The 27,838-nt window shown below is 40.3% G+C and overlaps 1 protein-coding gene across 1 annotated transcript in view; it reads left to right on the top strand.

Moving 5' to 3' along the window:
* TG (thyroglobulin) overlaps nt 1-16,556 on the top strand; it is a 144,623-nt gene extending 128,067 nt beyond the window's left edge. The window contains exons 46-48 of the mRNA XM_056485106.1: nt 10,521-10,661; nt 11,393-11,583; nt 16,242-16,556. Coding sequence (XP_056341081.1) covers nt 10,521-10,661; nt 11,393-11,583; nt 16,242-16,354 — 445 coding nt within the window. The 3' untranslated portion in view covers nt 16,355-16,556. The remainder of the gene's footprint in view (nt 1-10,520; nt 10,662-11,392; nt 11,584-16,241) is intronic.
* Nucleotides 16,557-27,838: the final 11,282 nt, after the last annotated feature.

Below are 27,838 nucleotides of genomic sequence, written 5' to 3'. Positions count from 1 at the left end.
TTGACCAGTTCCAAAGTTAGCCCTTCAGATTCCCACTCTGCATCTGATAAACCTCCCACAAAGAGTCAGAATGTGGTCCAAGTCATCAGGATCTCAAGATAAATGTGGTATCATTTTCTAAATACTCCATATTAATTCAACATTGCCCTTTCTGAGGTCAGTGCAGCTGTACCCCAGTTGTACTGACCTGTCTTCAGTGTGGGTCAGCTCAGGGATTTATTCCTTCCTGCTCCAGCACTGTGACTGGTATTCTGCTGACAGACTGTCTCATGGGAAAAAAATAATTTTGCACACAAGCATTGGTGGACTCAGGCTCTGTGTCATCCTTCATTTTAGAAGCTTGCTTGAAAGACTGTCAGCAGGACAACATATTTTAGGCAGAAAGGCCTAAGTGACTGGGAGATGCAATGTCTTGTCACAATCAGAGCCCTGTAAGGTGACCTTCCTGGCTCTATTTTAGACCCAGCCCTTCTCAGAAGTCAGGAAGAGGAGCTGATGTTTGCAGGCAGTGGTCAGCACTTTGGGCTGCCCTGTGACTCACCAGAGTGGCTCCTGCTCTCAGAGGCTTAGTGACCAGAAATTGCAGTGACCATCTCCCCGTCTGCTCCCTGAATCCACACACCAGGGCAGGGAAGCACACAGGGATGCTTATCCTCACACTGGTTCCTTATGAGGAAGCCCTGCTTGTTCCCCACCCCCTGGACTGCCCCTCACCTCTCTCCAGGAAGGCTTTTTGAGACCTTTTCCTTGTTCTCAGGCTTCCTCCAAAAGGGCTCAGGGGAGGGATGGTGGGTTCCTACTGGCACCATTTGATCTCTGAAGTTCCCTGCAAACAGCATGGGTTTTTTCCCTTCCTGACAACACAGTGAAACAGCATTTGAAAGAAGCCAGCCCAGATCTAGGTTACAGATGAAGGCCATTATGCTGTGCTAACACAGGCTTGCTTTCTTTCTAGCTGAGAAGTTAATCCTCAGGGAGCCCTTGTTTCTCTGGCAGCTCCAGGGGAATGTTCACAGTGTTCCATTTGGCTACTGATAGGCCCAGATAAGGGATTTTTACAAGGCTCCAAACAGGGCTCCGCTGTGGTATGCCAAAAATCCAGCCACACAAAAAGAAAAGCTGTGCTCTCAAATGAGCTAGCAAGTTTTCTCTTGCTTTGGAGAATGATAGTGACCCAGCCATCTATGATTAGATCTTATTTGTAGGTAGATTAAATAGTACTTATACAGCTTAGACTCACTGGCTTTGAGGCAGTGATTTTGAATTGATAAGAATTTTCTTTTCTCTAAAGCCCTATTTAAGGTTTCTGTTGTGCTCTTGTCATTTAGCTCTCCTCACACTCTTCCATGCAGCAATAGTTTACATAGCATGTAGCTACACATTTTAATCATATTTATATTGACATTGGTGTTCTAGGCTAATTACTTTAACTTTAGTGCAAAAGTTATTGGTTTGCTTTTCTATAGCCCTCTTGAGAAGAACAAACAAAGCCAGAAAGCTGTCTGAAACTTGCAGGAACGTGAGGCAGAGGCTCAATTGCCTTCAGTTAAGCCACTTGCAAGGAGAAATTGCCCAACCTGGTATGCTGCATGGCATTCTTACTCCTTTCATCTTTATTTATCCTTAAGTGCCATTAAAATAAATGCTGTTTACGTTGAAAAGAAGCACTTTAACACAAGTTGCAGCATCCAGCTTGTCTGTGTATGAGAGGATCTCATTTGGCACTGCAAGGTGTCTATTTATGAAGTGAAACCCTAGTTTTCACAAGGGACCCCACACTGTGTCCTCTGCTGAATATACTGCAAGTATTTTCTTTAAATATTGTAATTAAGTAATTAATTAATTAATTCATACCTAAATGCATCTTCCTTTATTTTTCATCCCATCCCACTTTTGCCATTCCACCCTCCCTAGAGCATTCCCTCCCCCATGCAGTGTAGGTGCACTGCAGCCCCACTCATGCCAGTGCTGTGATGCTGCTGTTCAAATGGGACAGTGACTCCTAAAAATGGGAAACCATCAAGAATCTGGAACCACCAAACAGTTCTTGGGAATATTATCAGCTATTTATCTTACCAGACTAAACCAAATTAATCCATGAAATGAATGATACCAGAAAACAGCCTTCAAGCTGCATATTTAAGCTTATCTTGAGGCAAGATCTGGCAAACATGTCCCCAACTTCCAAGAGACTTCTGTAATTACTGGAACTGAGTCCTGAGAGTTGTCAAGTTCTTAAAACTGTGACTCCTAGGAGGGGCAGCAGAGGCATGGACTCTCCCAAATAGCCTACAGCTTAGGCTGGAAGGCAGGACTTGTGGATGTGAACTTGCTCAGCAGAGGTGAGAACTGAACCCTGCAAACATTGTATTAAAGGCCTGAATAGAAGAACCCTGTTACAGACATTTCTTTGTGTTAATTAATGCAAAACCAAAGTATGATTTGTACATATGTATGATAGTAGTCATGTACAGGGTATTCTGTGAGTGCACACACTAAATCTGATCCCCTTCATGCTTTGTAGCTGGAGGAAAACCTCATTAGACATTCCTGATCACTCATAGGTTTTGATAGAATAATGATTTCTCAACCAATTTGCTAAGATATAAACCTTCACTTGTAAAAAGGGTAAAAAGGGTATTTTTATATTATGTTCATAACATAAATAATATAAAAGAAAAACTTATGAGGGTTGTTTACTTTGGTGTTTAAATTGTTCCTAAGAAGTCAGTTTACCCAGGACATGGATCTTCTCTATTTGTGTTTGCAATCTGTATCATAAAGAAGCTAATAATACAATTATATGTAATCCATAATAATTGCTAATGGCTGCCTCACAGGAGTATTGGAAAGAGGAAATTAAAATAATCTTCAGATAACTACAACAGTGGAAGACTATTTACTCTTGGACAAAATATTCTGTCTGGGGAAATAGCCATTCACTAATTAGATCAGGCACCCTATAGCAACACATTCTTCAATTTCTACTTTGTAACCTCTCTCTTACTTTATGTGTCTCCCAAAATGCATAACAGAAAAGAGAGTTAAAATGCAGGGATGAAAAAGTACTGGTATTTCCTTTTGTTTCACTTAATAACTAACAGCAAGATAAACAAGAGGGAGGGAGAAGTCAGCTAGTAAAGACAGACTCAACCACAATGATGCAAAGTAGACAAAAAAATTATTAAACAGGGAGGAATTTTTGCCAGTAAAAGTCAATTAGCCGAAGTTTTTCTCTTGGCTGGATGTTTCTAAAATGTATACAACTCATACACACACATTCAAGCATGTGTAGATACTAGGGTAGGGTTAAAAAGCCTGCTCTAAGTTGATGCCTATGACATATGTGGAAAATCACATAAAACAGTTTTTGTATAGATGAATGGATCTTGCAGAGAGCAGAATAATATCTCCTTCCACGTGGTAGCATTCTCCTGAGCTTGGCATGACAGCATGTCTGCTTTAGTCTTCAGTTCCCATTTGAATGAGGAGCCAACTCCCACATTAATAATCTGTGGTAAAAATATATACATGACCCAGCTGCCATTTTCTCACTCCCTCTTTGAGAACACTTAGGCCTTTGGAGTAAACATTTATTCTAAACAATGCAGGAGGAATGTGACTGCTCAGCACTGCCTAAGATTAGCAGGGAGGACTGGAGGGTAGCTTTAGGTATGGTAAAGAAATGTGTGATAGGACAAGTATGTTTTGACAAGGATAATATTATTAACTGTACAAAGATTTGCCTTGTTAACCCTTCAAGAGGTTTCTGGGTGATTTTTGCATATTATATTGAAGAAGCACTGCTTGGCATGCCAGCACAGTATCCAAGTCACATTGTAGTGCTAAATCTTCTGTCTTAAACACAGTGGTTAAAATTCAGTGCTCTGCCCAATGAGGGGGGCTGATCATCATCATCAGCAGGATGGAAAAGCATCAAACTGAGACTTAATGAGGCTTTATCTTCCAGTCATTAACACAACCATAATAATCATCATAAAAACTTTTCTTAATTTTGCATGGGACAGATTCACCCAAGGTTAATGAGCTGCTGTCTTTTTTGAGTCATTTTGGTTGGGGCTGTGCATTCTGGTGTATGCTGGTGTGAGCTGTTAAAAGGCTGCTGTGTGCCAAGGCTCACACAGCTGGCCAGGTTTCAGTGACACTTCTTAAGATTCCTGTAACTGAAGGCGAGAACTCCTGACTGATAAAACAAAAAATGTTTGTGTATAAACCCCTTCAACTATGTGAAGTATTCTTGCCCTCTATTTATTATGGATGCTTCAGGAATTCTGGCTATACTTAATATCTCTTTAATTAAAGGAGATTTTTCTACTCTTTTCATTTCACAACAATTATATCATATCCCTGTCCTTTAATCCATACACCACTTGCTGTCCACTTGATGCTCTCCTTCATCTGCAGCTGTTATTCCATGAGTACCAACACCCCACAGATTGGAGACACAGTCTAAACTGGGTGCTGTGCAGGCAGATTTATTTAGATCAAATAAATGATCTAAAAACAGAAAGTAAATAAATTACCAGTGGTGTGGTGATAAGATGAATGTTGCTCCATAGCTGGGCAAGCACCACAATTGCCTTAGGTAGCTCTGTCCACTTGTCATTGTGCTCTATATCCTGGTCTCTACTTCCAGTCATCTCCTAAAAGTTGTTGTTTTGGAAGTGCCTCTCATTCCTTTGGCTTTATCCATTGCCTTGTGCCAGCTGCAGCTATGAAAACACTGTCCCACTGATACAGCCACATCATGCCATTCTCAATTCTTTGCAAAACTTCTCTGTTTCTAAAGGCTTGGGGTCTGGACAATTTTTTTTTTCTTCTCATGAAGTAGTTTAGAGGCCTTTGTAATTCAGTAGATTTTCCAGATCTTTTAAATTAGCAAAAAATATGCAAAGGCAAAGCAGCCAGCTCAGAAAAACCAGAAAACATCTTTAAATGAACCAAAATTCAGCTGAAAAATGCAGGAAAGGACAAAGTAATTTTGTAGCTGCATGTGATGCACTGGCAGTTCCCATCAAATGTAATCTACAAGATAAACACAAAGTGGATGCATATTGAGCACCATGTTTTCCTTGGTGCTCTGCTCTGGGGTCTTTAGATGAACACATCACCTTTTTCTGAAAATTCATCCATTCAGCTTAAGTGTAGCCATACTGAACAAACACATGAATTCCTGTCTCCCAAAAGTCCAGTCAAGTGTCAGCATGCCTATTACTAGATCTTAAATGCAGTAATTCCCTGGCAGATTTGTGTGATCTATGTTCTTTAGGAGTTGATAAAAGTGCTTTTTTCTTTCTTCCTGCCTTAAGATCTATGGTTTTTTTTCAATTAGTGTGAGCTTGCAGGCTCTTGAATTTACTATCTGCTATTTCAGTTTTATTTTCTTTAATTGGAACAGCTATAATGCAAAGTGGAACATTGTGTGTGTTGGGAGTAATTCAAATGGAAAAGACACAGCAAGCTCTAGAATACTTTTGCATGTTCCATGTATCTATAGGGCTTTTTTGGTACAAAGGTGGATAAACTTGGCAGTTTAATCCTGTTAGGAGTTAATTTTTTTCCATATGTTCTGATTTTCCTGAAAAGAAGAAAGCAAAATGTTCATCTGTTTTTCACATCCTTTCCCTCATTTGTTTGGCAGGAGCTCATAATGAGAGGAGACACAGTGAGCCAAATGCATCCTAGAACTGCAGAGGTCACACCAGGCCTCACTTTGGCTCACTGAATTTCTATAAATATCCAACTATTCTTTGATTATTTTTTTCTCCCTGCAATCACATACCATTTCCTTTCATAAAATGTGGGGCTGTATATAATTTTTAAAATTACTTTAGCTTGGCATACAAATGAACATTTCAGTTCAGGCAAAGTGCAGGGTTGGTAGGCTGCTCCTCTCCCATGACATGGATGGCTCTTCAGGATACTGGATATCCAAACATACTCTGGAAAAATCGTCTGGTATTAATGTAAAGATAATGCAGATTGATGCAAATAAGCACATTTAATATTTCCAATAATTCTCACAAAAATAACTTTAAATCCATTTACTGGAAATAAACACAGAATGGAGGCAGAAGAGCACACAGGCACATTTAATGTAAATCCTATCTTCTCCTGGGACAGAGTTGTTATGAAATCCTATTTCAACCTCAAATCAGGAGATGTATGAGCAACCTAAGAATCTGGGTTTCATCTGTGCTGTTCAGCTCACTCATGTAAAGCATGTAAATAACCTGTTCTCAGCAAAGCCAAGTGACACTGAAGAGGTGGAGGTTTTTACTTTCCCATGTCCTTGCCAATGGGATACTGAATAGGGCCTTGATTGTGAGGCTGGGAAGCCAAAGCCATGATCTCTTCCCTAACACAAAATCTTTCACAGAATTGTTAGAATGAGCAGTTATTCTCACAAAAGTTTGCACTAAAGGATAAATGGTTTTCTTATCTCACCAATCTGTCACAGATTGCCAACATCTGCTTTATTTGGTGACTGACATGAGTTTGAATACAATATTTCTTCTGCATTTCTCAGATGATCACTGGTGATTCTGGCTGAACTCTAGCTAGTTATATTTATCTTGTTATTTTAAAATTTAAATGATTGAATAGCAGTGGGAAGTTTGGTGCTTTGGTATAATATAGGATATCATTAGAATCGAGCTAATTTACATTGGCTTCTGTCTGTGTGTAAAAGTTTAAAAAATAACCAAAAATTACATTAGGGCAACTAAGAATAGAAGCTATGACTCAAAATGCTTTGAGATTAATTGATATTACTTGGAACACAGAGTAAGGACTATTTTTAAATGAAAGGAAAAGGAGAAGTATTACGCTAGAGTAAGTCATTAATCATCAAAATGAGTTTCCAGTATAAAATAATTAGACCTAGAACAAGGACAAGGTTCAAAATGAGATCCATATCCTAATTCACTATGGATTGCACTGTGAAGTCCCTGCAGCCCCAGCTCTGAGTTGTGCATTCTGTCTTAACACAGCACAGTAGTCTGCCAGATCATATTCTTCTGTTCTGACTGCCCTGATTATGGATTGCCAGTCATGGTAGTTCTGTTTTGCAAGTGAAATTTTTGAGGATTTTTTTAACTGGGGTGGTGGTGAGGCAGTTTGGGGGTCTTTTGTCTGGTTTTATTTGTTAGTTGTTGATTTGGCTTGGGATTTTTTTCTGTTCCAAAAGCATGTGATTAAAATGTTAACTTCAGCTCTTGGACATGGGAGCTTATATCTGTGCTCTGTTTGATTTGGAACCAGAATTTAAAGCAAATCAACCACAGCCAGAGTGGTTTTGTTCTAAATTCTGATATACTCATCTTTTACTCTTCCCTGTTGAAGCTGTCCTTTGTGTGAAAGTGGCCACAGCTCTGTGGAGAGAGAAGTGGAGTATCTGATGGCTGAGTAATCTCTTTCTGTCTTTCCTATTTGGAAATTTAAATTGAAAATCCATCTTAGGTTTAAGGAAAATTTTCTCCGAACCTATACCTTCCCAACTGAATGGCTTGGCACTGGATAATAAAAATTCCCAGTAAATGATATTTCAGAGTCTGCTGTTAAATCATTGGTTATGAGTGTCACAAAGTTTCTGATTTTACCATCTATTTTTCTGTAAACTGGACTCCAGTAGCACCTCCTTCTGAGGTAAAGTAAGAATTCCCCATGGAGAGCTCATTTTAGGGTGAACAAAGTTGTAGAATCTGGCTTCTCTCTTCCCCATGGCTTAATTTACTGCCAAATAAAAAGAGCTGTGAATCTGTTTTTAAAAAATATTGGCATCTTAAAAAGAAAAGCTATACAGAGAATATACTAAACTTTACACAAAGTACTACTCCTGTAAAGTCACCAAAGCCAAGATTTCATCCTTACACATAATTACATTCTCTGCTGTCATTAAAATAACAGATGTCTTCTTGAAAAGGGACTTCTCTAGAGAAAGCTAGTTGCTATTTGGCTTCCTTAAAAACCCCTTTTGCCCTTGTCTCTGCAGTCCTCCCTTTTGTCAAGTTGTCTTCTCAAGTCCAACATATCCCCATGCAGAGCTGCTGCTGTTGAGCACATGCTTGGTATCCTGGGAGTGCACTTTGGAGCAGCTCAGGAAATAAAACCTTCCCTTAAGAGCTGGCAGTTTACAACAGCAAAGCAATAAATATTTATTTGTTTCTCCTTTCTCTCTCTCACTCTGCTTCCAGTATAAACAGTGTCACTACCTGGTGTTACCTTAGGTATGCTCAGAGCTCCTACAAGACTCCAAAATCCTTGTTTGGGTATTTCTGGGCATTTTACACTTCCCTCTGGTCCCTTCTGACCCAAACCATTCTATGGTTCTGTTATTCTATGATTCTGTGATTCTATGATCATGAGTCTATGATCAGAGTTTGAGGAAGGAGACAGAAATATTCTCCTGATATTTTCCATCCAGCTGCCATCTGGATGTTTCCCAGTTGTCTTTCCTGCTCTTTTGTGCATTTATATATGTGCCTCTTTTCCTCTTAAAGCTTAGTGGGTTTTTTCTCATCCTCATGTTTTCCTTCTCATCAACCAGAAATATTGAAAGCAGCCTGTGAAATTGTAGGGTTTTGTACCACTTTATGTCTGTATCAAATCAAGTGCAGTCATACAAATAATTTCAAATTAAATAAACTGTCTATTTATGAGATTGCTGAACTTTAGCCTGGGCTGTGACCATAACAGTTTTCACCTCTAGAAACAACAGGGCTAAGAACATTTTGGAGGAACCCTCAGTCCTAACTTACTTATTTTATTTTCACAGCTAAGTTCACCTCTGCTATGCAATCCCTAAATGAGTACATTTGGCTCTTCATTACACCTCAACTAATTTCATGTCCTCTAATCTAATCAAAAGTGACTCTTCTTTGCCAAGAAAATTGCCTCTTTAAGTATATCATACCTTTGCTGCAATCCTGACACTAGAAATTGCTGTTATGTACTGGGCCAAGCAAATTATTTTTAAGGCAAAATTATTAAACTATGATCTTGCTTAATCCTTTTATAAATATTTGGAGAAGAAAAATATGCTTTAATGTTGTTTCAGTTCTACATTTTTTTTGGTGAATAATCTGTGAATAATTCACTTTCCAGATGCAAAGTATTACTGAGGTATTATGATAAGACTAAGGAAAACACAACCCAAGATGTATTTCATTTAGAGGGCTGTGTGCTTTTCAAAATAGAGGCTTTGGTGCCATCACTTATAAAATGTAAAGCAGTCATCTTGCTTTTAGACCACCTGCCCATAGTGGTGGTGAGCACTCCTTGTTCCATTGGAGGCAGTATCAGGGTCGTACCAATGCTGCTGCATTTCATGTCCAAAGATAAAATAGTTTCAGTTGTGCTACCTTTTGACAAATGCCACTGCAGATGAAATCTTGTTGAGTGGATCTGGGATTTGTTTATTCTTGCCTCGCAGACATCTGTTCCTTGTCCCAGGTCCCCTGATGCTGTCTGCCTTCATGCAGCATTAAACCAAGTCAATAAGGCCTTTGTCCAAATGGGGATATGGAAAATGCAATTGGACAGGCCAGAAATATCTGCTCCTGAGCTGTGGTTCAAAGCTATGTGTAGAACATAGTTTAGATATCATTTTATTAATTTTATTATTTATTATTTATTATTTATTATTTATTAGTTTTTTAGTTTAGGTTTTTCTGGACCTGACAATGTTGAGGTGTGTAACCTTTGCAGTTAGGTCCTGCAAGTCTTACCTGGCCAGTGTTGGCTCTGAATTGTTGACATATTCCTTATAATAAGTTACAAGTATTATGTGGAACTACACAGCAGTTGTTCTTTCTTAAATCTGATATAGGTGATTATCTCAAGCTGTTTTGACTTGTCTACCATATAAAACTTGAGGAGAACAGAGTGTATGAACTAAAACCACCCAGCCAGCAGAGAAATTAGATTAAAACTATGTCTAAGAGAAATCTTCATAAACATCTCCTGTTACATCTTCTCTTATCCAGAATCCTGGCCACAATGAAGTCAATGGAAAAACTCCAGTTGCTGCTAAGAAAGGCCAGAATTTTATTCCAAGTCTGTGAAACAAGCCATAATTAACCTTCCGTTGTGGCTGCCAGCATCCATGTCACCACTTGCTTCCAGTTTCTGAATTTAATTTTAGTGAAAATATGTCCAAAACTTAAGAGGCATTTGAGGAATAGCCAAGTGACTTTCTCCCTCTATCACTCTCTCTTATGCACCCAATTAATTTAGAAAATGTGCCCTAACACCTACCACAATTTTCTTTTGTAACTAATGTTAAAGTCCCTGCACTAACATAATGGAAAATTGTCCTTGTTATTGCTTGTTCTCCTTTTATATTTTGGATTGAAAAAGTCCCACAGCTCACCACACTCTAATTAAAGGTCATTAATTATTTACAAACTTGCTTTATTCTCTGAATTAATTTATTTCCCTTTCTCCCACAAATAAATAAATGATGGTTTTAATTATCTTTCTATAAATATTTGGTTTAGCTCAGGTCAGGAGTTCCTGCTGGATGTTCAGTATGCATTTGGTCTACCCTTTTACCCGAAGTATGAAGTACAATTTACTGAGGAAGAGAAGGGCCTTTCCTTGCAAATTATGCAGTATATCTCCAATTTCATAAACTCTGGGTAAGTGTGTGATATTTAAGAATTGCTGTCAGTGGGGAGATGGTGAGAAGTAGAGGGAGTGTAGACCCTGCCCTCACTTAATCATTCTCCATTTCCTCTACAGTCTCTAAGCCTACAGTGGGATTTGGTCCATACTGTTGGAAAGCCATGGCCAAGTTACCAAGAGCAGCCACCAAAGGTTTATAGCAGAGACTCAGCCAGAAGGAATAGATATTTTATCTCCCTTGACCAGCTGCTAAAGTAAATGCAGGCTTCAAAGGCCTTGTTGTCTCCAGAGCTTAGTTCTAGGACCCCAATTCTGAAACGTCTTGGCTAAGAGTTCTCTTTTTCCCATAAAAAAAGGGAAAGCATGAGAAGACAACAGTGCACCATTTACCAGCTACTCTGTGAACATCATTCTGTGCTACTGTGCTGTGGCCATGCTTGAGAGTGAGGAGTATCTCTGGAAACCTAGTATGGGAATGGTGGGAACAGGGATTTAATGTCCTTTTTACAGTATCTTGGGTTGGGCTGGGATTGAGGGCTACTGAGGGTGTCCATAAGCCTGTGCTATACAGCCTGTGTTCCTTAGGTACTGTCAGATGAGGCACCACGAATGATTCACCAGCCTGGACTGAAACTGAACTCTGCTGGTCAGAGGAACTGGATACACATTTCTTTGACCTAGCCAATCTTCTTATTTTACTGTTCATGTCATTCTTTTCTAATGATGATGTCTCCCACTTCCTCAGAAATCCAAACTACCACCACAGTTTCTCCAGAAGAATGTTGGGGGTGATGCCTGCCTGGCCTATGTATCTGTCAAGCGATGATGGTGATAACTACAAGGAATTCACTGTTTCTTTGCCAACTCTTAAAGGACTGAAAAAAGCAGACTGCTCCTTTTGGTCTGATTATATCAGAAGGCTGAAAGCATCCACAGGTGAGAAGAGTGTTTTCTGACATTAAATAAAGCCTAAATTCTCTGCTACATGTTTTTGTCGGACTGTAGCACTGTTATGTCACTGTAGAAAAGCACTTTTCACAAATTAAACATCTTGCAATGTTCAGGGTATATAGTTAAGAAAGTAATACTAAACAAATTTACTTTATAGCATATATTGTGTAATAAAGTTTAATTGTCCTGGAGTTTAACTAACTAGAGAAATCTTGCTATGATGACAGAAGATGTGACAAAGCCATACAGAGAGCTTGGTCCCTATTTACAGTCATAATACAGACTGGGTAAACTGGAATTCTGTGTATACAGCCTCTTGTCTACTGGAAGCACCTAACATGAGACTCCTATGGCTTAGGAGGAGCACAAATCATTGTCATCCACTGTAAAGTTGCAGCTGAGTCTTCAAATGTTACTATGGCTCCTGCATGCTTCGACTTCTCACTAGATTAGTTTCTTTGACTTTTTTTACAGCTGTGGTGAATATGCCCCTTGCATGTCTCCTTTTATATTTGCCATAAATTTCAATGCAGCTATGAGAGCCCTTCAATTTTTTCTTACTGCTTAGGACAGTAAAACAAACTGCTTAGATTTCAATCTGCTGCCTGTCCTGAATTTATTCTAGTAAATAAACTCCCCTTCATATCTGTGTATCTTGTAAATAAATATGGATAGCCTCAAGCAAAGCAAACAAAACCATCCCTTTCTGGCAGGCAGAGATGTTTGGAATTGTTCTTGGAGGCCTGCAAGCTTGCATGTGTTTTTTATGTCCTAAGGATTCATCTTCATAGTGAACACAATTCAGGCTCTCTCTGATTTGCTCAGTTGAATTTCTGAGAACAAAATGTACTTTCCAAGACACCAAGCTACCTAGGCTATCTATGCCTGACACAAGACTTCAGATGGGCTGAGACTGATATTTGAGTGATGCAAAACTGTCTTAGAGCCATCAAGCTGATTGTTCTGATGCAAACACAGAGCATCAATTCTCTCACTCAACAGAAAGCCTCAATCTTTTCTCATGGTCTTTCTTCCAAAGTGGAGTCAAGATTTTGCTGTCAGCCTTTTCATCAGTTTCCTGGTGTCCATCAATGTCTTTCAAGTTCAGAGGGGATACTTTGATCTCTCCAATGGCTTTGTGCTGATTGAGATATTGCTAATTTTCACAGATTTATTCTGATAAACATTCCTGGCAACAACTTCTAGATCTTTTTGGACCTCATCTCACAGCACTGTGGCTGTGTAATGCCAGCCTGGGCTGAAGTCACAGCTCTGGTACAATGACTGCTGACCGAGCACCACGGACAGAGACTACTCCTAGCACCTATGGAAATTCCCCCAAAAAGTGGGAAAATATCTACCAGGACATATTGTTTTTGACATAGACAAGATTTAAAACTATCCAAACTGGAATAGGAACACAAAATTCATGTATGGGTTAGTCCAACAATCTGTCTAGCTCAATATCCTGCTCTTATCCATGGCCAAAGCCAAATACTTGAATGTTAAACAAAAATACAGGGAGGGAGAGAAAAACACACTTAAAGAGTTCACAAAGTTGAGTAAAATTTTTGAAAATAAGCCATAAAGTGTGAAATTTATGGCGTATGGATTGTCAAGAAAAGGTTTAAAAAGTACATATCAAAAGTACATGTTAATCTTCAAGCAGAACTGAGAACACCCAGCTGGCTCCTTAAGCCAGTATTTGCTTGGCCTCAGCACCATGGTCATGCAGCTACACAGCTGATTTCTGCTAAATTCCATCTCACAGAAACGTTGGCTTGACACTTTGCTTTGATAGTAATTTTTAATCTGTTTTCTTTCTTGAATACTAAAGTTTCTCATACAATTCAAACAGACATCACATCAAACCCTTTTCTGCTGCAGATCCCTTAGCCTGGGATGGTAACTTATAGATCCTGTGAGTCTCTTGATAACAATCTGAGTTCTTACATAAAATAGATTCCAACGTTCATCAGTTCAGTTAGAAAGACTGCATAAAACTCATATGGTGATAGCTGAACACCCTTAATTTATTTTTGAGAGTATATTGTGCTGAAATTTATGCCAAAGCAGTGTCAGTCCTCGAGTACAAGTTCATCACTTGCATTGCTATCAAAAATTAGATTCTGCAAGAATTGATTCCCTATGCACCACGTTGCTACCTAGTTGATGTGTGTCCTTGCACCTGGGGTAGTTTGCTGTAGCTCCCCTCAGAACTGAAGCAGTGCACCTCTGCTGTTCCCTGCCTGCTCCAGCTGCTGTTCCTGGAGTGTTGTCAGGCTGTCCTGTGGGACCTTGGCCTATGCTGAGCACCAGATTTGAGAGAACAATGCTGCAAACCATTTTTGGATGTTGTACCTTGTACTCCTTCCTGAGGGGGACCTATTTGTCTGTCAGCTGCCCTGAGATCCAATCTAACACTTTTCTGCCTTTCAAAAATTATCAATGTGCATGATAGTGTTCTTGGATTGTTGTTGTGAGTTGCAATTTGTGGCCTCATGCCAAGCAGATGGAATTTACAAGTGTGCCAGTGAAAAGCACAGATAAAAAAACATTTCAGTCTTCACATCTAAGTACAAAGGTGTACAGGGTCTAATATGATGCAATCTCAGCCAGCTGTGATGAATCTCATTTGGCTCATCTCATCTTTTCCTTGAAATCAATATTTTCCCAGCTTCATATGCCATCTGGAATCTATAAGCAAAAAAATCCCCAATATATTTCAATAAAATGGAGAAGAACTGGACAAAGCAATGATCATAAAATATATCTGGAACTGGCATTGTAAAGATTTTTCTCAATCCTTTGTATAGTGCCATGGGAAATGTCTTGACTTGGAAATGTCAAATTACGGATGACTAAAGGCTCAAAGCTCAATATCTCCATCCAACAGTAAACTGAGGTATTCCTTGCTGTGGTTTAAGCTAAACTCATAAATTTCAGCTTCTGGAATAAAACCTCTAGTATTAAAAATCTGAGATGTCTTTTAGGTTATTCACTGCTGGATCTAGAAGCTGTTTTTTATCTTAACTGTTACCTGTAATTTTCTTTCCATTCAGTGAAAAAAATTATCCAAGTTTCATGTATCATGGTGTTTCATTTTGTGATCAGACAAAAATATTTAATGATAGAATGTATAATTTATCCCTGGCACATAATTGGAATGTATGTTGCTGTATTTGAAGATAATTTTTAAAAATTCATGTAATAAATGCAATGACTCATCATAATGGTTGCTGGCAGTGCCATTACAAAGCTGTGGAGGAACTAGGAATCTGTTTCATTGTAGATGAACTAATCATCTCTTGAAGTACTGTTGAGACCAGTTTATAAAGTTAACGTTTTGGGGAGCAGTTTGCTTGGGGAATTACGAAAGTGATGGTGCTTGAAGAGGTTGGGAGTTCCCATGGTTGCATTTCAAAGACAAGCTTAATATTTTGAATTATGACGGTTACCATAGGAAACATCAACATGAGAAACAAGAAAAGTGGCAATTGTGGAAAAAAGGAGCTGTGGATGGCTTTTTCCAGGGAATGTGTTAATAACTTGAAATTCAGTTAGAAATTCAGTTTAAAACAGGAGCTCCTGAATGTTTATGTATATTCAGACAGATGTCTGGGTGCTAACATTCCCCTTACATAGTGGGATGGACTGTGTGCCCAACAGTAAGTTCCTTTATAAGGAGCCACTGCATCCCAAACAGGTGCAGTTGGATCCAGTCCACATCTCTTACTCCTCTAGCTGGTATCTAAACAGAACCAATCCTCCTAAAGTAAGTGCCTCTATAAGCAGTCTTGCAGCTGGGGAAAAAGAGATGTCTTTAGTGTCTCACAGTGTGAGTGCCCACTCATGTGCCTAAATTTTGACCTTTAGGCATATTTTCCATGCCCAGGTTGGCTAGATTGGACTTTATCTGTAGAAAATTCAACAGGTAGAAAACCTGGAACCTTCTCCATGAGCTCTGGGATGCCATGGGTAGCCAAACAAGACTCCAAACAAAGTAAGAGTGTTTAGAGTTCAGACTTGAATGCAAACTGAATCAGGAATTTTGTGGCTGACATTCATCTTTTATCCTTTCTAGTCACACCTTCTTTTTGAAAATCTCAAGTAGAAAACATTCCTTTAGCATGAGGGACATCTGTGCAGCAGTGAGAGCACTCTGGCTATGAGACATTAAATAAACACCCTCAGTACACTTTCTTGACATAGCTTAGTGGTGTTGAGGCAACTGCACTATTGAAATAGGGTTGAAAACTAAAATCATAGAAGGTAAAATATAACAAAGAAAAAATCTGTTGGAAGTGGGTGCTTGGGGCTTTTTATATTACAGACCAAAAATTAATGTTTCTCACACTTCCTACCTGGCAGGGAATTTTCAGGAGAAAAATAAAGTCTTGCATGAGTGGAGAAAAACCTATTATGTATTCCAACGGCAGTTATGTAAAGGAGAATACTTAATTACCATGAGGTGATCTGCCATTACTCTAAAGCAAATGGACTGCCAACTGAGAAAAACAGTTTTCTGAACATTTTTAGCTGCATAAAAGGTTTTTAGGTGTGATTGACAAAATGTGTACCTTGTAGCTTTCTGCCTCAAGGATATGGTATCTGTTTTAATCTTAATTGTATTGTCTTTTCAGGAAGTGCAAGTGGTGGAGAGCCATCTGCAGAAAACAGCTCTGGTGAAACTCCAAGTGAAGTTGCCTCCCTGGAGAGCCAGCCCCTGGGGGATGAGGTGGCTTACAGCAGATAGGGAATCAGGGCTGGGGGGTGGCTTTGTCACACAATTGTACATCCATATAACCATCTCACACCAGATAAACAACACTATCTTTAGTTAACTTTCTCAACAAGTAAAGTAGACCTTTCAATAAAGTAGTTTTCAAGAAAATAGATTAATATGACACAAAATATTGTTTTAAGTCAAAATAGACTGTAATTTGAAAAAAAAAAAAAAAGTACCAATAAAAACTGCAAAATCAAAACAAATACACTTGGTCTTTATTTCTTCCAACTACACAAATTTTAGTACCACCAGCCAGAAAAGGACATAGATCAAAACACTCCGAAGCCCCACATTGATGAGGCTCAGATTTGTTAAATGTCATATCTGTCTTGTCCTTTTTTATTACTCATCCTATCACAAGCTGCTCATAGGAGAGAGAGCCTGATTTGGCATTCTGGAGAAAACTAAAGAGCTCTAAAATGGGAAGGAAGAACATCTTAAGAAGGGAATCAAGAGTTTGCATTGCGTTCACATGAAGTCATGCATATGCTATATTCACGATCCCCTGTGAAATTATGTATAAGACTATTTGGATAAGGCAGAGTTTACAGAAGAGATAATGCAAAGAATATATTAATTAAAACTTAGATCATGCCATCCTTGGAACATCTATCTTTTTAAAGAAGGTGAGATACACAATATTTTTGGAAGCTTAAGGAAAATATATAGGATATCTCTAATGGCTCAAAGGTATTTTGGATTAGGTTGTTAATTTATTGCTGGGACCTTTTGGCAACAGATAACCTTCAATTGACAGTATATCACATGTATTTCCACGAGACTTCACAAAAATAAAATCAAAGTTTCCCAGTAAGACATGAATTTCTTGTGCAGTGCTGAAATTACTTAGTAGAACAATTCACAAGGTTTTGTTTTTGGCTTGAGCCCTTTGACAGCACATGAGCTGTTACATGAGCTGTCTGCCATCTATCCAGGTTTCCAAAGGTTTTACCAAGATAAAAAAGCAACAACTATGTAACATTCCTAGTTTTTATACTTACATCCTGTTCAATAAACAGTACAAGATTGGAAGAACCAAGAAGCTCAATAACTGGCTAAATATGAAAGAATAAAGATGGAGAATTCAAACTCTGTTTTCCATCATTACTAATACCCAAACTAGCTAACTGGTAAAGGAAAAAAATAATAATAAAAAAAACCCATAAAAACCGAACCAAAACTATTTAAGAGCTTTTTAAAAAGCCTGGACCTTAAGCATGTATCTCAACAAAGGTTGCTTTTTTTTGCAGTAACTATAGATACAGCAGCTCTGAATCCTTGGGCAAGATTTGGCTTATTTTTGCCCTATTTGAGAGCTAACTGTTGGTCACAGCAACTCCAGTATTCTTCTGCTGCCCATGGAACTGGTAAACAGAGGACAGGTTTAAAAGGATTCAGTATTGACTTGTGTTAATGAAAGCCAAATATATATTTTTTTCCCACTCACTATTCAGCTCCACCTTGAGCCCAGAGATGTCTCAGGAATTTGAGAAAAGATTTTCATTTTGAGCTAGGAATGCAGCAGCTTAGCCTTGTAGGCTCCTAATTACAGTTTTGGCCATCTGGTAGGACTGGTAGATAGGCAGGCCTGACTGGGATTTTCAGTCACCCTTCCTGAGATATCCAGCTCGACTGCCAGTTTGGTAAAAGAGATTCTTAAGTATGGATTTTTGTAAACATCTTTATTTCACAACTGTCTGCCCCCCATACACCCTGTTACAGTGGATGCAGCTCTTAATAGTGTTCTGTGTCTCTCCAGGTTTCCTAGAAGACTCTTTTCTACAGCCCAGTGTTGGTTTCTTCCTTTAAAAAAGCATGAATATATTCTTCCCCTGTTCTCTGCACCATCTTCTTCTCTTATGCTTGTCTTGCTCACTCTCCATGCTTCTTAAAAATTTGTTTCTGACAAGGCACATTTTGATGCAGACAAATGCAGTCTCATAATCCCTTGTGTTCCTGTAATTCCACATTTCCTCATCTTCCCACATCTTCTGTCCCATATCCTTCAGCTCAAACATCTTTAACAATTCTGAGACAACTTTTGCATCAGCACAAGTGGTTCAGTATTTTTGGCTATGACTCTCATCACTTTCCTGACTTTACTCCTCTTTCTTATGGGGAACCACACTGTTAGAAATATCCTGGTCAAATCCTACAGGAGATTTAATTAGAAAAACACACATGTGGACTGACTGACAGAGGTCAGGAAACTTTAGCCTTGGTGATACTGAGAGGCCAAGTCTGCTCCCACATATAATTCCTAGTAAGAAAAATACATTCCCAGACTGTTTAGGTCATTGTGCTTTAAACTGAAATACCAAAGACTGCAGTGATCTGGTACTGAAGCAATGCACAGAAGCACAGCTAGAGCCATGCTTCCCTTCTTCCTACTGGAAATGGCTATAATTATTTAAAAGTGAAGCATTCTTTAAAACTTCCTATGAGCATACACACAGACAACTCAAGTTAATGCCATTTAAGTTATTTAATATGAACTTTTTGAAAGACAAGCCATCAGAACCTTTCTGTATGTGTTGCTTTTAATACTTGAATATCTAACCTACAGATTCTTTCACACAGGAGATATTAGGCAACAGAGAAAAAATGTGGAGTATTAGAAATATTTTACCACGCAGAATTGGAAAGAAAACAACTGACTAAATGGCAATGCTGGAACGTTGATTGTTTTCATAAGTACTTGACACATAGAGCTGGAACATAACAGTTGTCATCCTGCTATTACCCACATCATATAATTCCCTTGGCTAAAATTGAGGACTCAGTTTTTCACCATAGCAGCATCACAGTCAATGTTCTGTATTACTTAAATACTCACATTCTCTCTAACTTGCTCCAGCTACACTCTATAGCAGTGGCTTATATAGCAGTAAGCAGATATTTATGGGCCATTGCTCCTCCCTATGTGAGGCTTAAAAAAAATTAATGCCAAAGATCCTCCACATGGTTCCCATTTGGTCTTTGAAACACAGACACAGGCCTGGCTGGAATTTTATATACATTTCAGGTGTGAGAGAACTTGGTTAATGGGAAGTCTGATAGCCAGGGCTTTCAACTTATTCTAATTTTTTTCTGTTTTTATATGAGGTTGATTTGGGCCAAAGCTGAGGGGCTGCTGCTTCCTGCCCCTGCAGATGTGGATCCTCTAACATGGCCTTTGGTCATGATGATGTTTGCTCCTTCTCCTAGTTTTCTAGCTGCCCAGGGAAGACCCTTTTGTTTCCTGGCTAAAACTCAGTGAACTTCAGCTGAGGGCTCATGTGCCCTCAAGGACAATTAAGACAGTTTTGCATCAGAATTCCTGATTCTACTTACTCTTTGAGAGACTGATGTATGACTGGGATAGAGAATTCTGTGTTTCACAGTACAGATTTTAGATCATTACAAAAGCTGTATTTTCTTTTTTTAAGGAGACCTCCTTTTCCTTCTTGTTATTTCTTAAATATTCTGCTATCATGGCATGAGAGGCAATGCCTCAGGAGTTTATCTTTCCTGCTTCTTACACAATCACTCCACAGACAGTCTGGTGACCACAAGTCAATTTAACTGATAGTATCTTCTGTCCTCTGATCGAAGTCAGATGGGACTGGATATTTTTAAACATTACAGCTGTTTTTCAAAGCTGACTAAGGAACTTTGTAAGTCAGATCCCGCTAACCTGTAGGGAATTTGGATGCCCGGTTCTCATTATGGCCTCGAAAACCCCACCCAACATCTGTGCAATGGTCAGTGCCCATTGAGGAGCCTTTTCCCTTTCATGATGAGCAGATGGCCACAGACAAAAGCACCACTGCAATTGGCAGCAGTTCCTTGACTCACAAGGGGAGAATTTAGCTTGTTGTTTAGCTTTCCTGGTTCAGACTGAGACCTTCAGCAAGACAGAACAAAAAAGCTTTATTTTTGTTTCATGTGAATAAGACAGTGGCCAGTTTTCCAATGGGGCAGCCAGCATTTTCATGACCATTATTAGCATACAGGTAGTGTCTTACACAAAGAAGTAATGTACACACCTTCAAAGGGACCCACATATCCCTGGTTTTAAATTCAGGAAAGAATTCGGAGGAGTCATAATCAGTTCAGTGCAGCATTTTATATGTACCACTGAAAGCACTGGTCTGCTCTGCATGTGTCAGCTTAAGTGAAATGAGAACCCAAGTTCAAGAGCGAAGAGACTTGATGTTCTTCTACATTATGCAATCACAATTGCTCAGGTATGTAATTTTACATAATAGAAAGACGATTTTTCAGTGAAAAGTCTTTTGTTTAAAAGATTTTGTCTGGACACCTGAAAAACAGGATACCTAGGTATGTCAAGGATGTATTCTGGCTCTGAACTGTCTTGTATCCTAAAACACACACAAGTGTGAATTGACAGCTGCACTTTGGAGTGGCAATTCAAAAGTAAATGGCTGGATGCTGGCTCCTTGGAGATTCAAGTAAAGCCCATGTTAAGGTGAAAGATCATCACTCAGATCATTAACAACCAACTGCTTGGTTTATCATAGCAAGAGGTCAAAGCAGCATCATTTAAATCCAGAATTTCAGACCAGCCTAAAGTGCAAAAAATTTTGTGATGGGTGTTCATTCAAAGTGCTACCTTGTAGTAGAGTAAGGTGTAGGGCAGTTACACAACTCGGATCCTGTTTCCTCATCATCTGGGCTGGTGACCAACAGCACTTTGTTCAGAAGTAGTAGAGGTGTTTGCAGCAATGTTCACCACCGGGGAAGGATGGACCTCAGCCTGACTCTTCATCCCAAAAGGAAGCAGTCACTTCTCACCATGTGCTGAAGAGAGCCCCTTGCCATCTCCCCATTTTGTCCAAACCCACAAAGCTACTTAGGCACCTAGCTTAGCATGTTGGGAGCTAAGCCTAACACCTGCTGTCCTACCCTCCATTATAGCCTCTAACTCCTACAAGATGCAGGTATGAAATAAGACTTTCAAGAACAGCCAGAGTTGTGCCTGCCAGCCTGGTTTCTGTGACTCCAGAGCTGTTTTTTCACAGTTTTTGTTGCAGCCTCCTGGGCTGTCAGAACTTGTGGCTGCGAGAAGGTTGAATCACTTGGACAAGATGATGCAGGGCTGCATGCCCACCCAAGGGAATCCTCAAAGACAAGCACTCTCAGGAGACAGGCTCCTCTATCTGTTAAAACATCATCCTGAAAAACTGTTTTTTGGCCCAGCCAACACAGTCAAAAACCCCATCACTAGCCTGACTGCTTTCAGAAACAGCAGTTGGCTGGCAGGAGAGAAGGCAAACTCTGACAGAAGTGTTTGCTTCAGATCACTTACATGGCAGTTTGCTCCTTTCATGCCTGGTAATAAACGCCTCAACAAGGGCTGAGGCTCTTGAATTTGGCAGCAATCATTCTCTCAAAAGCCATGGCCCTGCCCTTCAGCTGAAGTCAAAAATGTCATCAGAGCCAGAGGCTGCAAGCTGCACTGATTCAGAGCAGTGGCACTCAGAGTGGTGACTGTTATGAGGGAATGGATTATTCCTTTGCCAAGATGCCACAAGTGCTCCACAAGGAGCACTCTCTCTGAGAAGCTATTTTTCATTAACCCCCTCCCCACAACCTTCCACCCTGGAGTCCAGCTGCAGATTTACACCCTTTTTATCACCTTTTTTGGAATATTTTAGCAACCTAAAAGTAAATCCCTTGGGCTATGCTTAGCTCTCAGTAAGGCCATTGTCTCACAGACTGGAGCTCAATGAAGCTTGGTGGAAGACTAGAAAGCTGAGTTTTGAGTATGATTCCCAGGATCAGGTGCTTGGGATCTGCCCAGACAAATCTAACATACTTCTTTAATCCACCACCTTTTATTTTGGGTGAAATCTGCCTTTCCTGTTATTATTCTCTTTCCTTTCCATTGCATGCAGTTCTCCACAGCTAAGGCTGGTTCTGGTGGAGGACCACATGCTCCCCTTCGTGTGTACCTATCAGTGACCCAAAGCTGGTGACAGTGGTTTAGTTTCCTTTCAGCACCAATGAAAGGCTGGCTGTTCCAATGTAAGCCCCCAATCACATGGGTTTCTTTTTTTGTTTGCTTGAATCCTCTTTTTCTGTCACCTTGTGAGGGCTGCAGGATGAGAGTGGAGTATAAGGGCAGGTAGATTTTAAAGTACAATGTAAGCAATGTAGCAATATAAGAAATTACCCTCAGGAAAAGATAAATTAGAGGAGACCACATCCCTACCCTGCTCATGACGCTGCCATAGGTCAGGTTTGTGTGAGAAAAATGTTTGTGAGGACACTGGAACTGGGGTAGTTATTCCAGACAGATCCTTCTGCACAAATCAGTTTACACCAGCGGAGGAGCAGTCCTATGGCTTGTGAAACACCAAAAAAGGGGCACTTTTCATCTATAATGGTGACACTTTTGCCAGCAAAGAAGTGTATCAAGAAATCCACATTCCCCAACTGATTTTGGTTTCACCACAGCCCCTGAGCCAACAGGAAATGCTGTCCTGGAAGAGTCCTGCTCCATATCCACAGCCCTTCCTGGGCTGCTGAGCTGAGCTTGCCAGCACTCAGCCTCTTCCCTGCTCGCTCTTTCTCCTGCCCTCTGCAGCTGCTTTTGCTCTTCTCTTTAACCCCTAATTTTTTACTTCCACTCTGTTCCATTTCTTCTGTCTATACTGGTTTCAGGCAGCTCTTCTCCCTCACCTTCAAGCTGAGCCTCTGATGCAAAGCCAACAGCTGGGATGCTCAGCAGAGTTCCAGCAAGGTATCCCTCTGCTCTCCAGGGGAGAGTTCTCACTTTGCAAGGACTCCAGTCCCTGCCCATTCTGGCTTCTGTGCTGTGATTTCGTTCTTAACTGCAGCAAACTCTAACAGAATTTTTTACCTCCTGTGAGTAGAAGGTTGTTGTGCTTCTGCTGTGGGGAACTCAGACCTATTCTACTTCAACTTTCCCTGAGACTTATTTCACATTTCCTGACAATTGTGAATAAAAAATAAATTAGAAAGAGTAAGAAAATAAATTAGAAAGAGTAAGAAAATATAAATTAATGTAGTGTTTTTAATACTAGAAGGTGCTTGGGACTTAGTTTAGGGCTGATTAAAGGAATGGAGCTCTGCAGGAAGCAGGTGATTCACAGCCCATAAGAGCAACATTTAGGGCTAGTAGATAAAATATAATGGTAACAGTATAAAGAAAAAAATCGAGCAAATTAAAACTGCAGTGCAGGGCTGCCTGAGACACAACATCTTTATTTCCCATTCAGCATTTTCATTCAACCACCACAGTAAATAGGTCTGTGAATGAAAGTCTGCTGAGATAGAAGAACCTGCATAACAGCTGACATCAAAAGAAAAGCCTTTTTTTTCTGCCTAATACATTGGAGACGTTGTTTCCAACAAGAACAATTCATCCAAGTGAAATCCTGGCCGCTTGTACCGCAGCCAGATCAGGAACGCTTCCTGCACCAGGCCAAGAAAGCATCTGGCCCTGGAAGAAGCCTGAAGTTCTTAGCACTTTGAAAGAAAGCAGAAAATCAGTTTGTTTGAAACAACCTCTCACTTTCAAAATTTCAAGGTAAACCTTTGCAATACAACCAAGGACTGAACAAGAAAAAAGACAGAGCTCTGCGAGCGCGTCACCTACCGCTGTGCGCTCGTCCACAAAAATGGCTGCTCTGCCTTTTATACCCCTGGGGGCGGTGACAGCCAATCCTGGCCCCGCCCAGGACCTGTCAGTCAACTCTCTCTCGCCGCTCATTGGTGGGGATCACTTTCCTGCACTGTGATTGGAGGGCAGGTGTGCCATGCCACGCCCCCTAACAAGCTGCCGTCCCCATTCCCAGCTGCCCCCTCAGGGACGCGCGGCCCGCCCTCACTCCTGGGCCTGTCACAGCCGAGGCTGCCTGGCGGCACTACCGAGGGGGAAGGGGACAATGGGAGAACACAGGATGTCTAAACAAGACCATGAAAATACAACCATACGTCAATAAAATTTCTCTTACATCCTTTAACTGTGAGAGGCAATTTATCACTTACCCATCTGTAACTGACAGAGATCAGCAGAGATGGGACCCCCACTTGCCTAACAAAGAGACGAGATCGCCGTTGATGCAAGCATGAGGCCAATTTATCAATTTCACACATCAATATATATACCTTTCCAACTATAGCTAACAATAGCACAGGCACACAGTTGGTATTTGTAGGTAACGTTACTTGATCAGAGCTCTGCACAGACCTGTACAGACCAGCACAGGCCCGTACGGCCTTGTATGATTTATTTAAAACCAAGCACACCTTTTGCTTTTCCATTCAAGAGTCTACATTGGCTTGCCAAGGCTTGTGGCCTACCAAACTTAGTACATCCACTTCAGTTGGGAGTTGAGCAGGGCTCTGAGCTCTGCTCTCCAGCTGTATTTCTACATAGAGCAAGCTGAGGTCTTCTCCCACTGAAGCCCACAGCTAAAATCTCTCTGGCTTCAAATCTGTCTTTTCTGATAAGAGCAATGGACAGGGAAGAGCAAAATAACCCGCTGACACTGCAAGGCCAGCAAGCCCCAGCCTTAGAAAGGGGGAGTGCTGCAGGGCTGAGCCTGGTCCATGGTTCATTTAGAAACATCTGGGGCAAAACTCCAACCCTTCAGCATCCTGTGGGCTGCAGTGCAGGCAGAACCAGGGCAAGAAGTAAAAACATCAAATATCAGCCCATGATACTTGATTACTAACTTGGTGACTTTTTGCAAGAAGGGCCAGAGATCTGCAGGGCCAGTGAGAGGGGACAGGTGTGCACCCTCAGGGAATGAGTAGAGCACATGGCTATGAGGAGAGCTGGTCCTGCTGGGGAGGAGGAGGAGAAAGAGGGCCAGAGTTCAGCAGGGTGAGCTTTTAAACACAAAATGCTTCACTGTCGGTGCAAGTCTCCTTCCAGAGGTGTGCATCATGAGACAAACCAGAGACTTAGTGCAACTGAAATTGCTGTGATTACACAGGGAGATGTGAATAATTAGCTGTATGTCAAGTCTTCCCCCAAATGCAATGTGCAGCAGGCGTGTTCCGTGCTACTTGTTAGTAACTTTTAAACAAAAGCCCAAGGCAGACCATTATCAGCAATTCTTGGGCAGGAACAGTGTGCTAGCCTCTGTTGGGAAACAGTACATTTTATACATATATACATACCCACAATATTTTGTCACCTTATTACAATATGTTATTAATTGGTCCTCATGCCTATGAAGTCTTTACTCCACTTTTAGATGCCCAGCTAACAGTTCAGAAACATTCTGAAGGCTTTCTCTTGTGCATCATCATCTCCTCATCTTTCACAATGCCAGATCAACAAATTTACTCCCATGTATTTGTTTTGCCCCAGTTGCTGCAGCCTTCACTGGGCACTGTTATTTCTGGCTGCTGTCTGAACCTGTACAGTTGGTGGCATGTGAGAAACATTAATTCTTATTACAGCTCTGGGTCAATCCCAGCAGACAGGCAGCAAATATGATGAATACAGAAATAAGTTGCAGATGCTGAGAGTTGCATCAAGACCTCTTATCTTAAATTCCCATACAGAGTACCATTGGTAGCTGGAGTAAAGCATTAAAAGCATTTAGCAGTGTCAGGTTTCTCTTCTAGACAGCACTACTCTACTTGCTTATGCCTGTGGAAATTGCAGATGCCACAGAGATTCATGGATCCACAGCAAAATCCCAGTGAAGGAACTGGGAGGCTCTACACCAGTGAAGGTGATCTGATAAGGGTTATGGAGATCCTTCCACAGACATTTGCTGAGTTTTTTTATTACCTTCCAGAGTCTTCTTGTGAACAACTTTATTAAATGAATGTGTTAAGTGACATAAAAATAATCAACAGAGTTGCATGGACAGATGAGGTTGTTGGCAGTTTCAAAAAAGCATGTATCATCTCAGTTATTAATGGCCAAAACTGTCAGGAGAGTTGAAAACTTTCCAAATTGTCATCCAGTAGCTGGTGAGTCAGACACAGCCTTCAGATGAAGAGCTGAAGTTTTCTTTCATTTTTCTTCTCTGCTGAAGGAATCCAAACATTCAAAACTGAAAAGGCTCAGGCTACAATTCAGGGTTCCTTTGGGATGAAAGGTTGATTCTCAATAAAGAAAAATGAAGTGTTGATAGAACCAACTGCTGCACAAAATGCAGAGAAGAGAAAAAAGAGGAAGGATATGGCAATGTATTCCTTCTTGCATAAGGCTTTGGCTGCTTGGGGAGATTTTGTTGTAGAGGATGCAGTCACTCTTTCACCACAAAGACCAAGGCAGAAATTTTCAGTCTTCAGACTATTAATTTGAAATAGTCGAGTATTTTCTGCATTCAATTCCAAAGCACAAAAAGCATAATAGAAAATGTCAGTTCTTTTTGTTTTGGTTTGGTTTTTTTTCTCTTTAATTGATTGAGGGAAAACTCTCCAGCACACAGGACTCCTTGTATCGTTTGCTTTTGCAAGCTACTCAAAGGTCCTCATTTCACCATCCCTCAAGAAATCACCATCAGTCTGGGCCAGGTGTTTCACTGCTACTCCAAATGTCTGGACTTCAATCCTTGCTGATCTTCATCGACAGACTAATTTGTAATGTTTCATCCTGACCAAAAAATATTTATGTTGTCTCTTCCTGTGTTCCCTGATATTATTTATTGTCCCTCAGAACTAATAATTCTGAAAGGGAGAATGATGTGAAGTGATGGTGACAATTCAGGGCCAGGAAACATGGGATAAATTGCGTGTCTTGCACAGAGAATTCATCAGGAGTAGGAGGTCAGAGGTAAGTTCCAGTTTTATTTAATTCACTAATATGGCTGTAGCCACTGTAGATAATGGAAAGAAGTAACTACAGAAAACTACATTTTCTAATAACATCTAAATTTTCCCCCTATCATTTACAAAATGTCAGGAGTAAGTTTTTCATGGAGTCTTTTGAAAGGGATGACCACCCACAGGTGTTGGCAGAGGATGTGCCTCCAGCTCAGCAGGTTCCCCTGCAGGAGAGACAGAGCAGCCTAGGACATGGCCTGAGGACTTCTTCCAGGGCTGATGCATCTCATGGATCAGGTCCTAAAAATCAAACATGGCCTAAAAATCTAACATCTGATTAGCTACTAAGGGATTCTTGTGAGATACCCCAATCTGGCTTGAGGAGTTTCACATGATCTTAAAATGCTCCTGTGAGCAGGGGACTCCCCATTTCATTTGTCTCTCTTTTGGGATGAATTACCAAAACAAAATCCTAACAGTCCCATCTGCTGTGTGGACTGTGCACATGCCAGTCAAAATATTACCTATCTCCAGTTCACCCTTCCTTCACACTCCTGATGACTGAGATTTGAATAGATATTGAATAAAAATGTGAAGTGACAGGTTCATCAGGATTTGATTTTTTAATCTTAGTCTTTCTATTAATATGAAAAGTTATGTTTCCTTTGAGCTGTATGAGTGTCTGAG

Source organism: Oenanthe melanoleuca, chromosome 2 (assembly GCF_029582105.1).
Source record: "Oenanthe melanoleuca isolate GR-GAL-2019-014 chromosome 2, OMel1.0, whole genome shotgun sequence".
Lineage (NCBI taxonomy): Eukaryota > Metazoa > Chordata > Aves > Passeriformes > Muscicapidae > Oenanthe > Oenanthe melanoleuca.
Note: the sequence above shows the minus strand (reverse complement) of the source record. Positions and strands in the feature narration are given on the sequence as shown.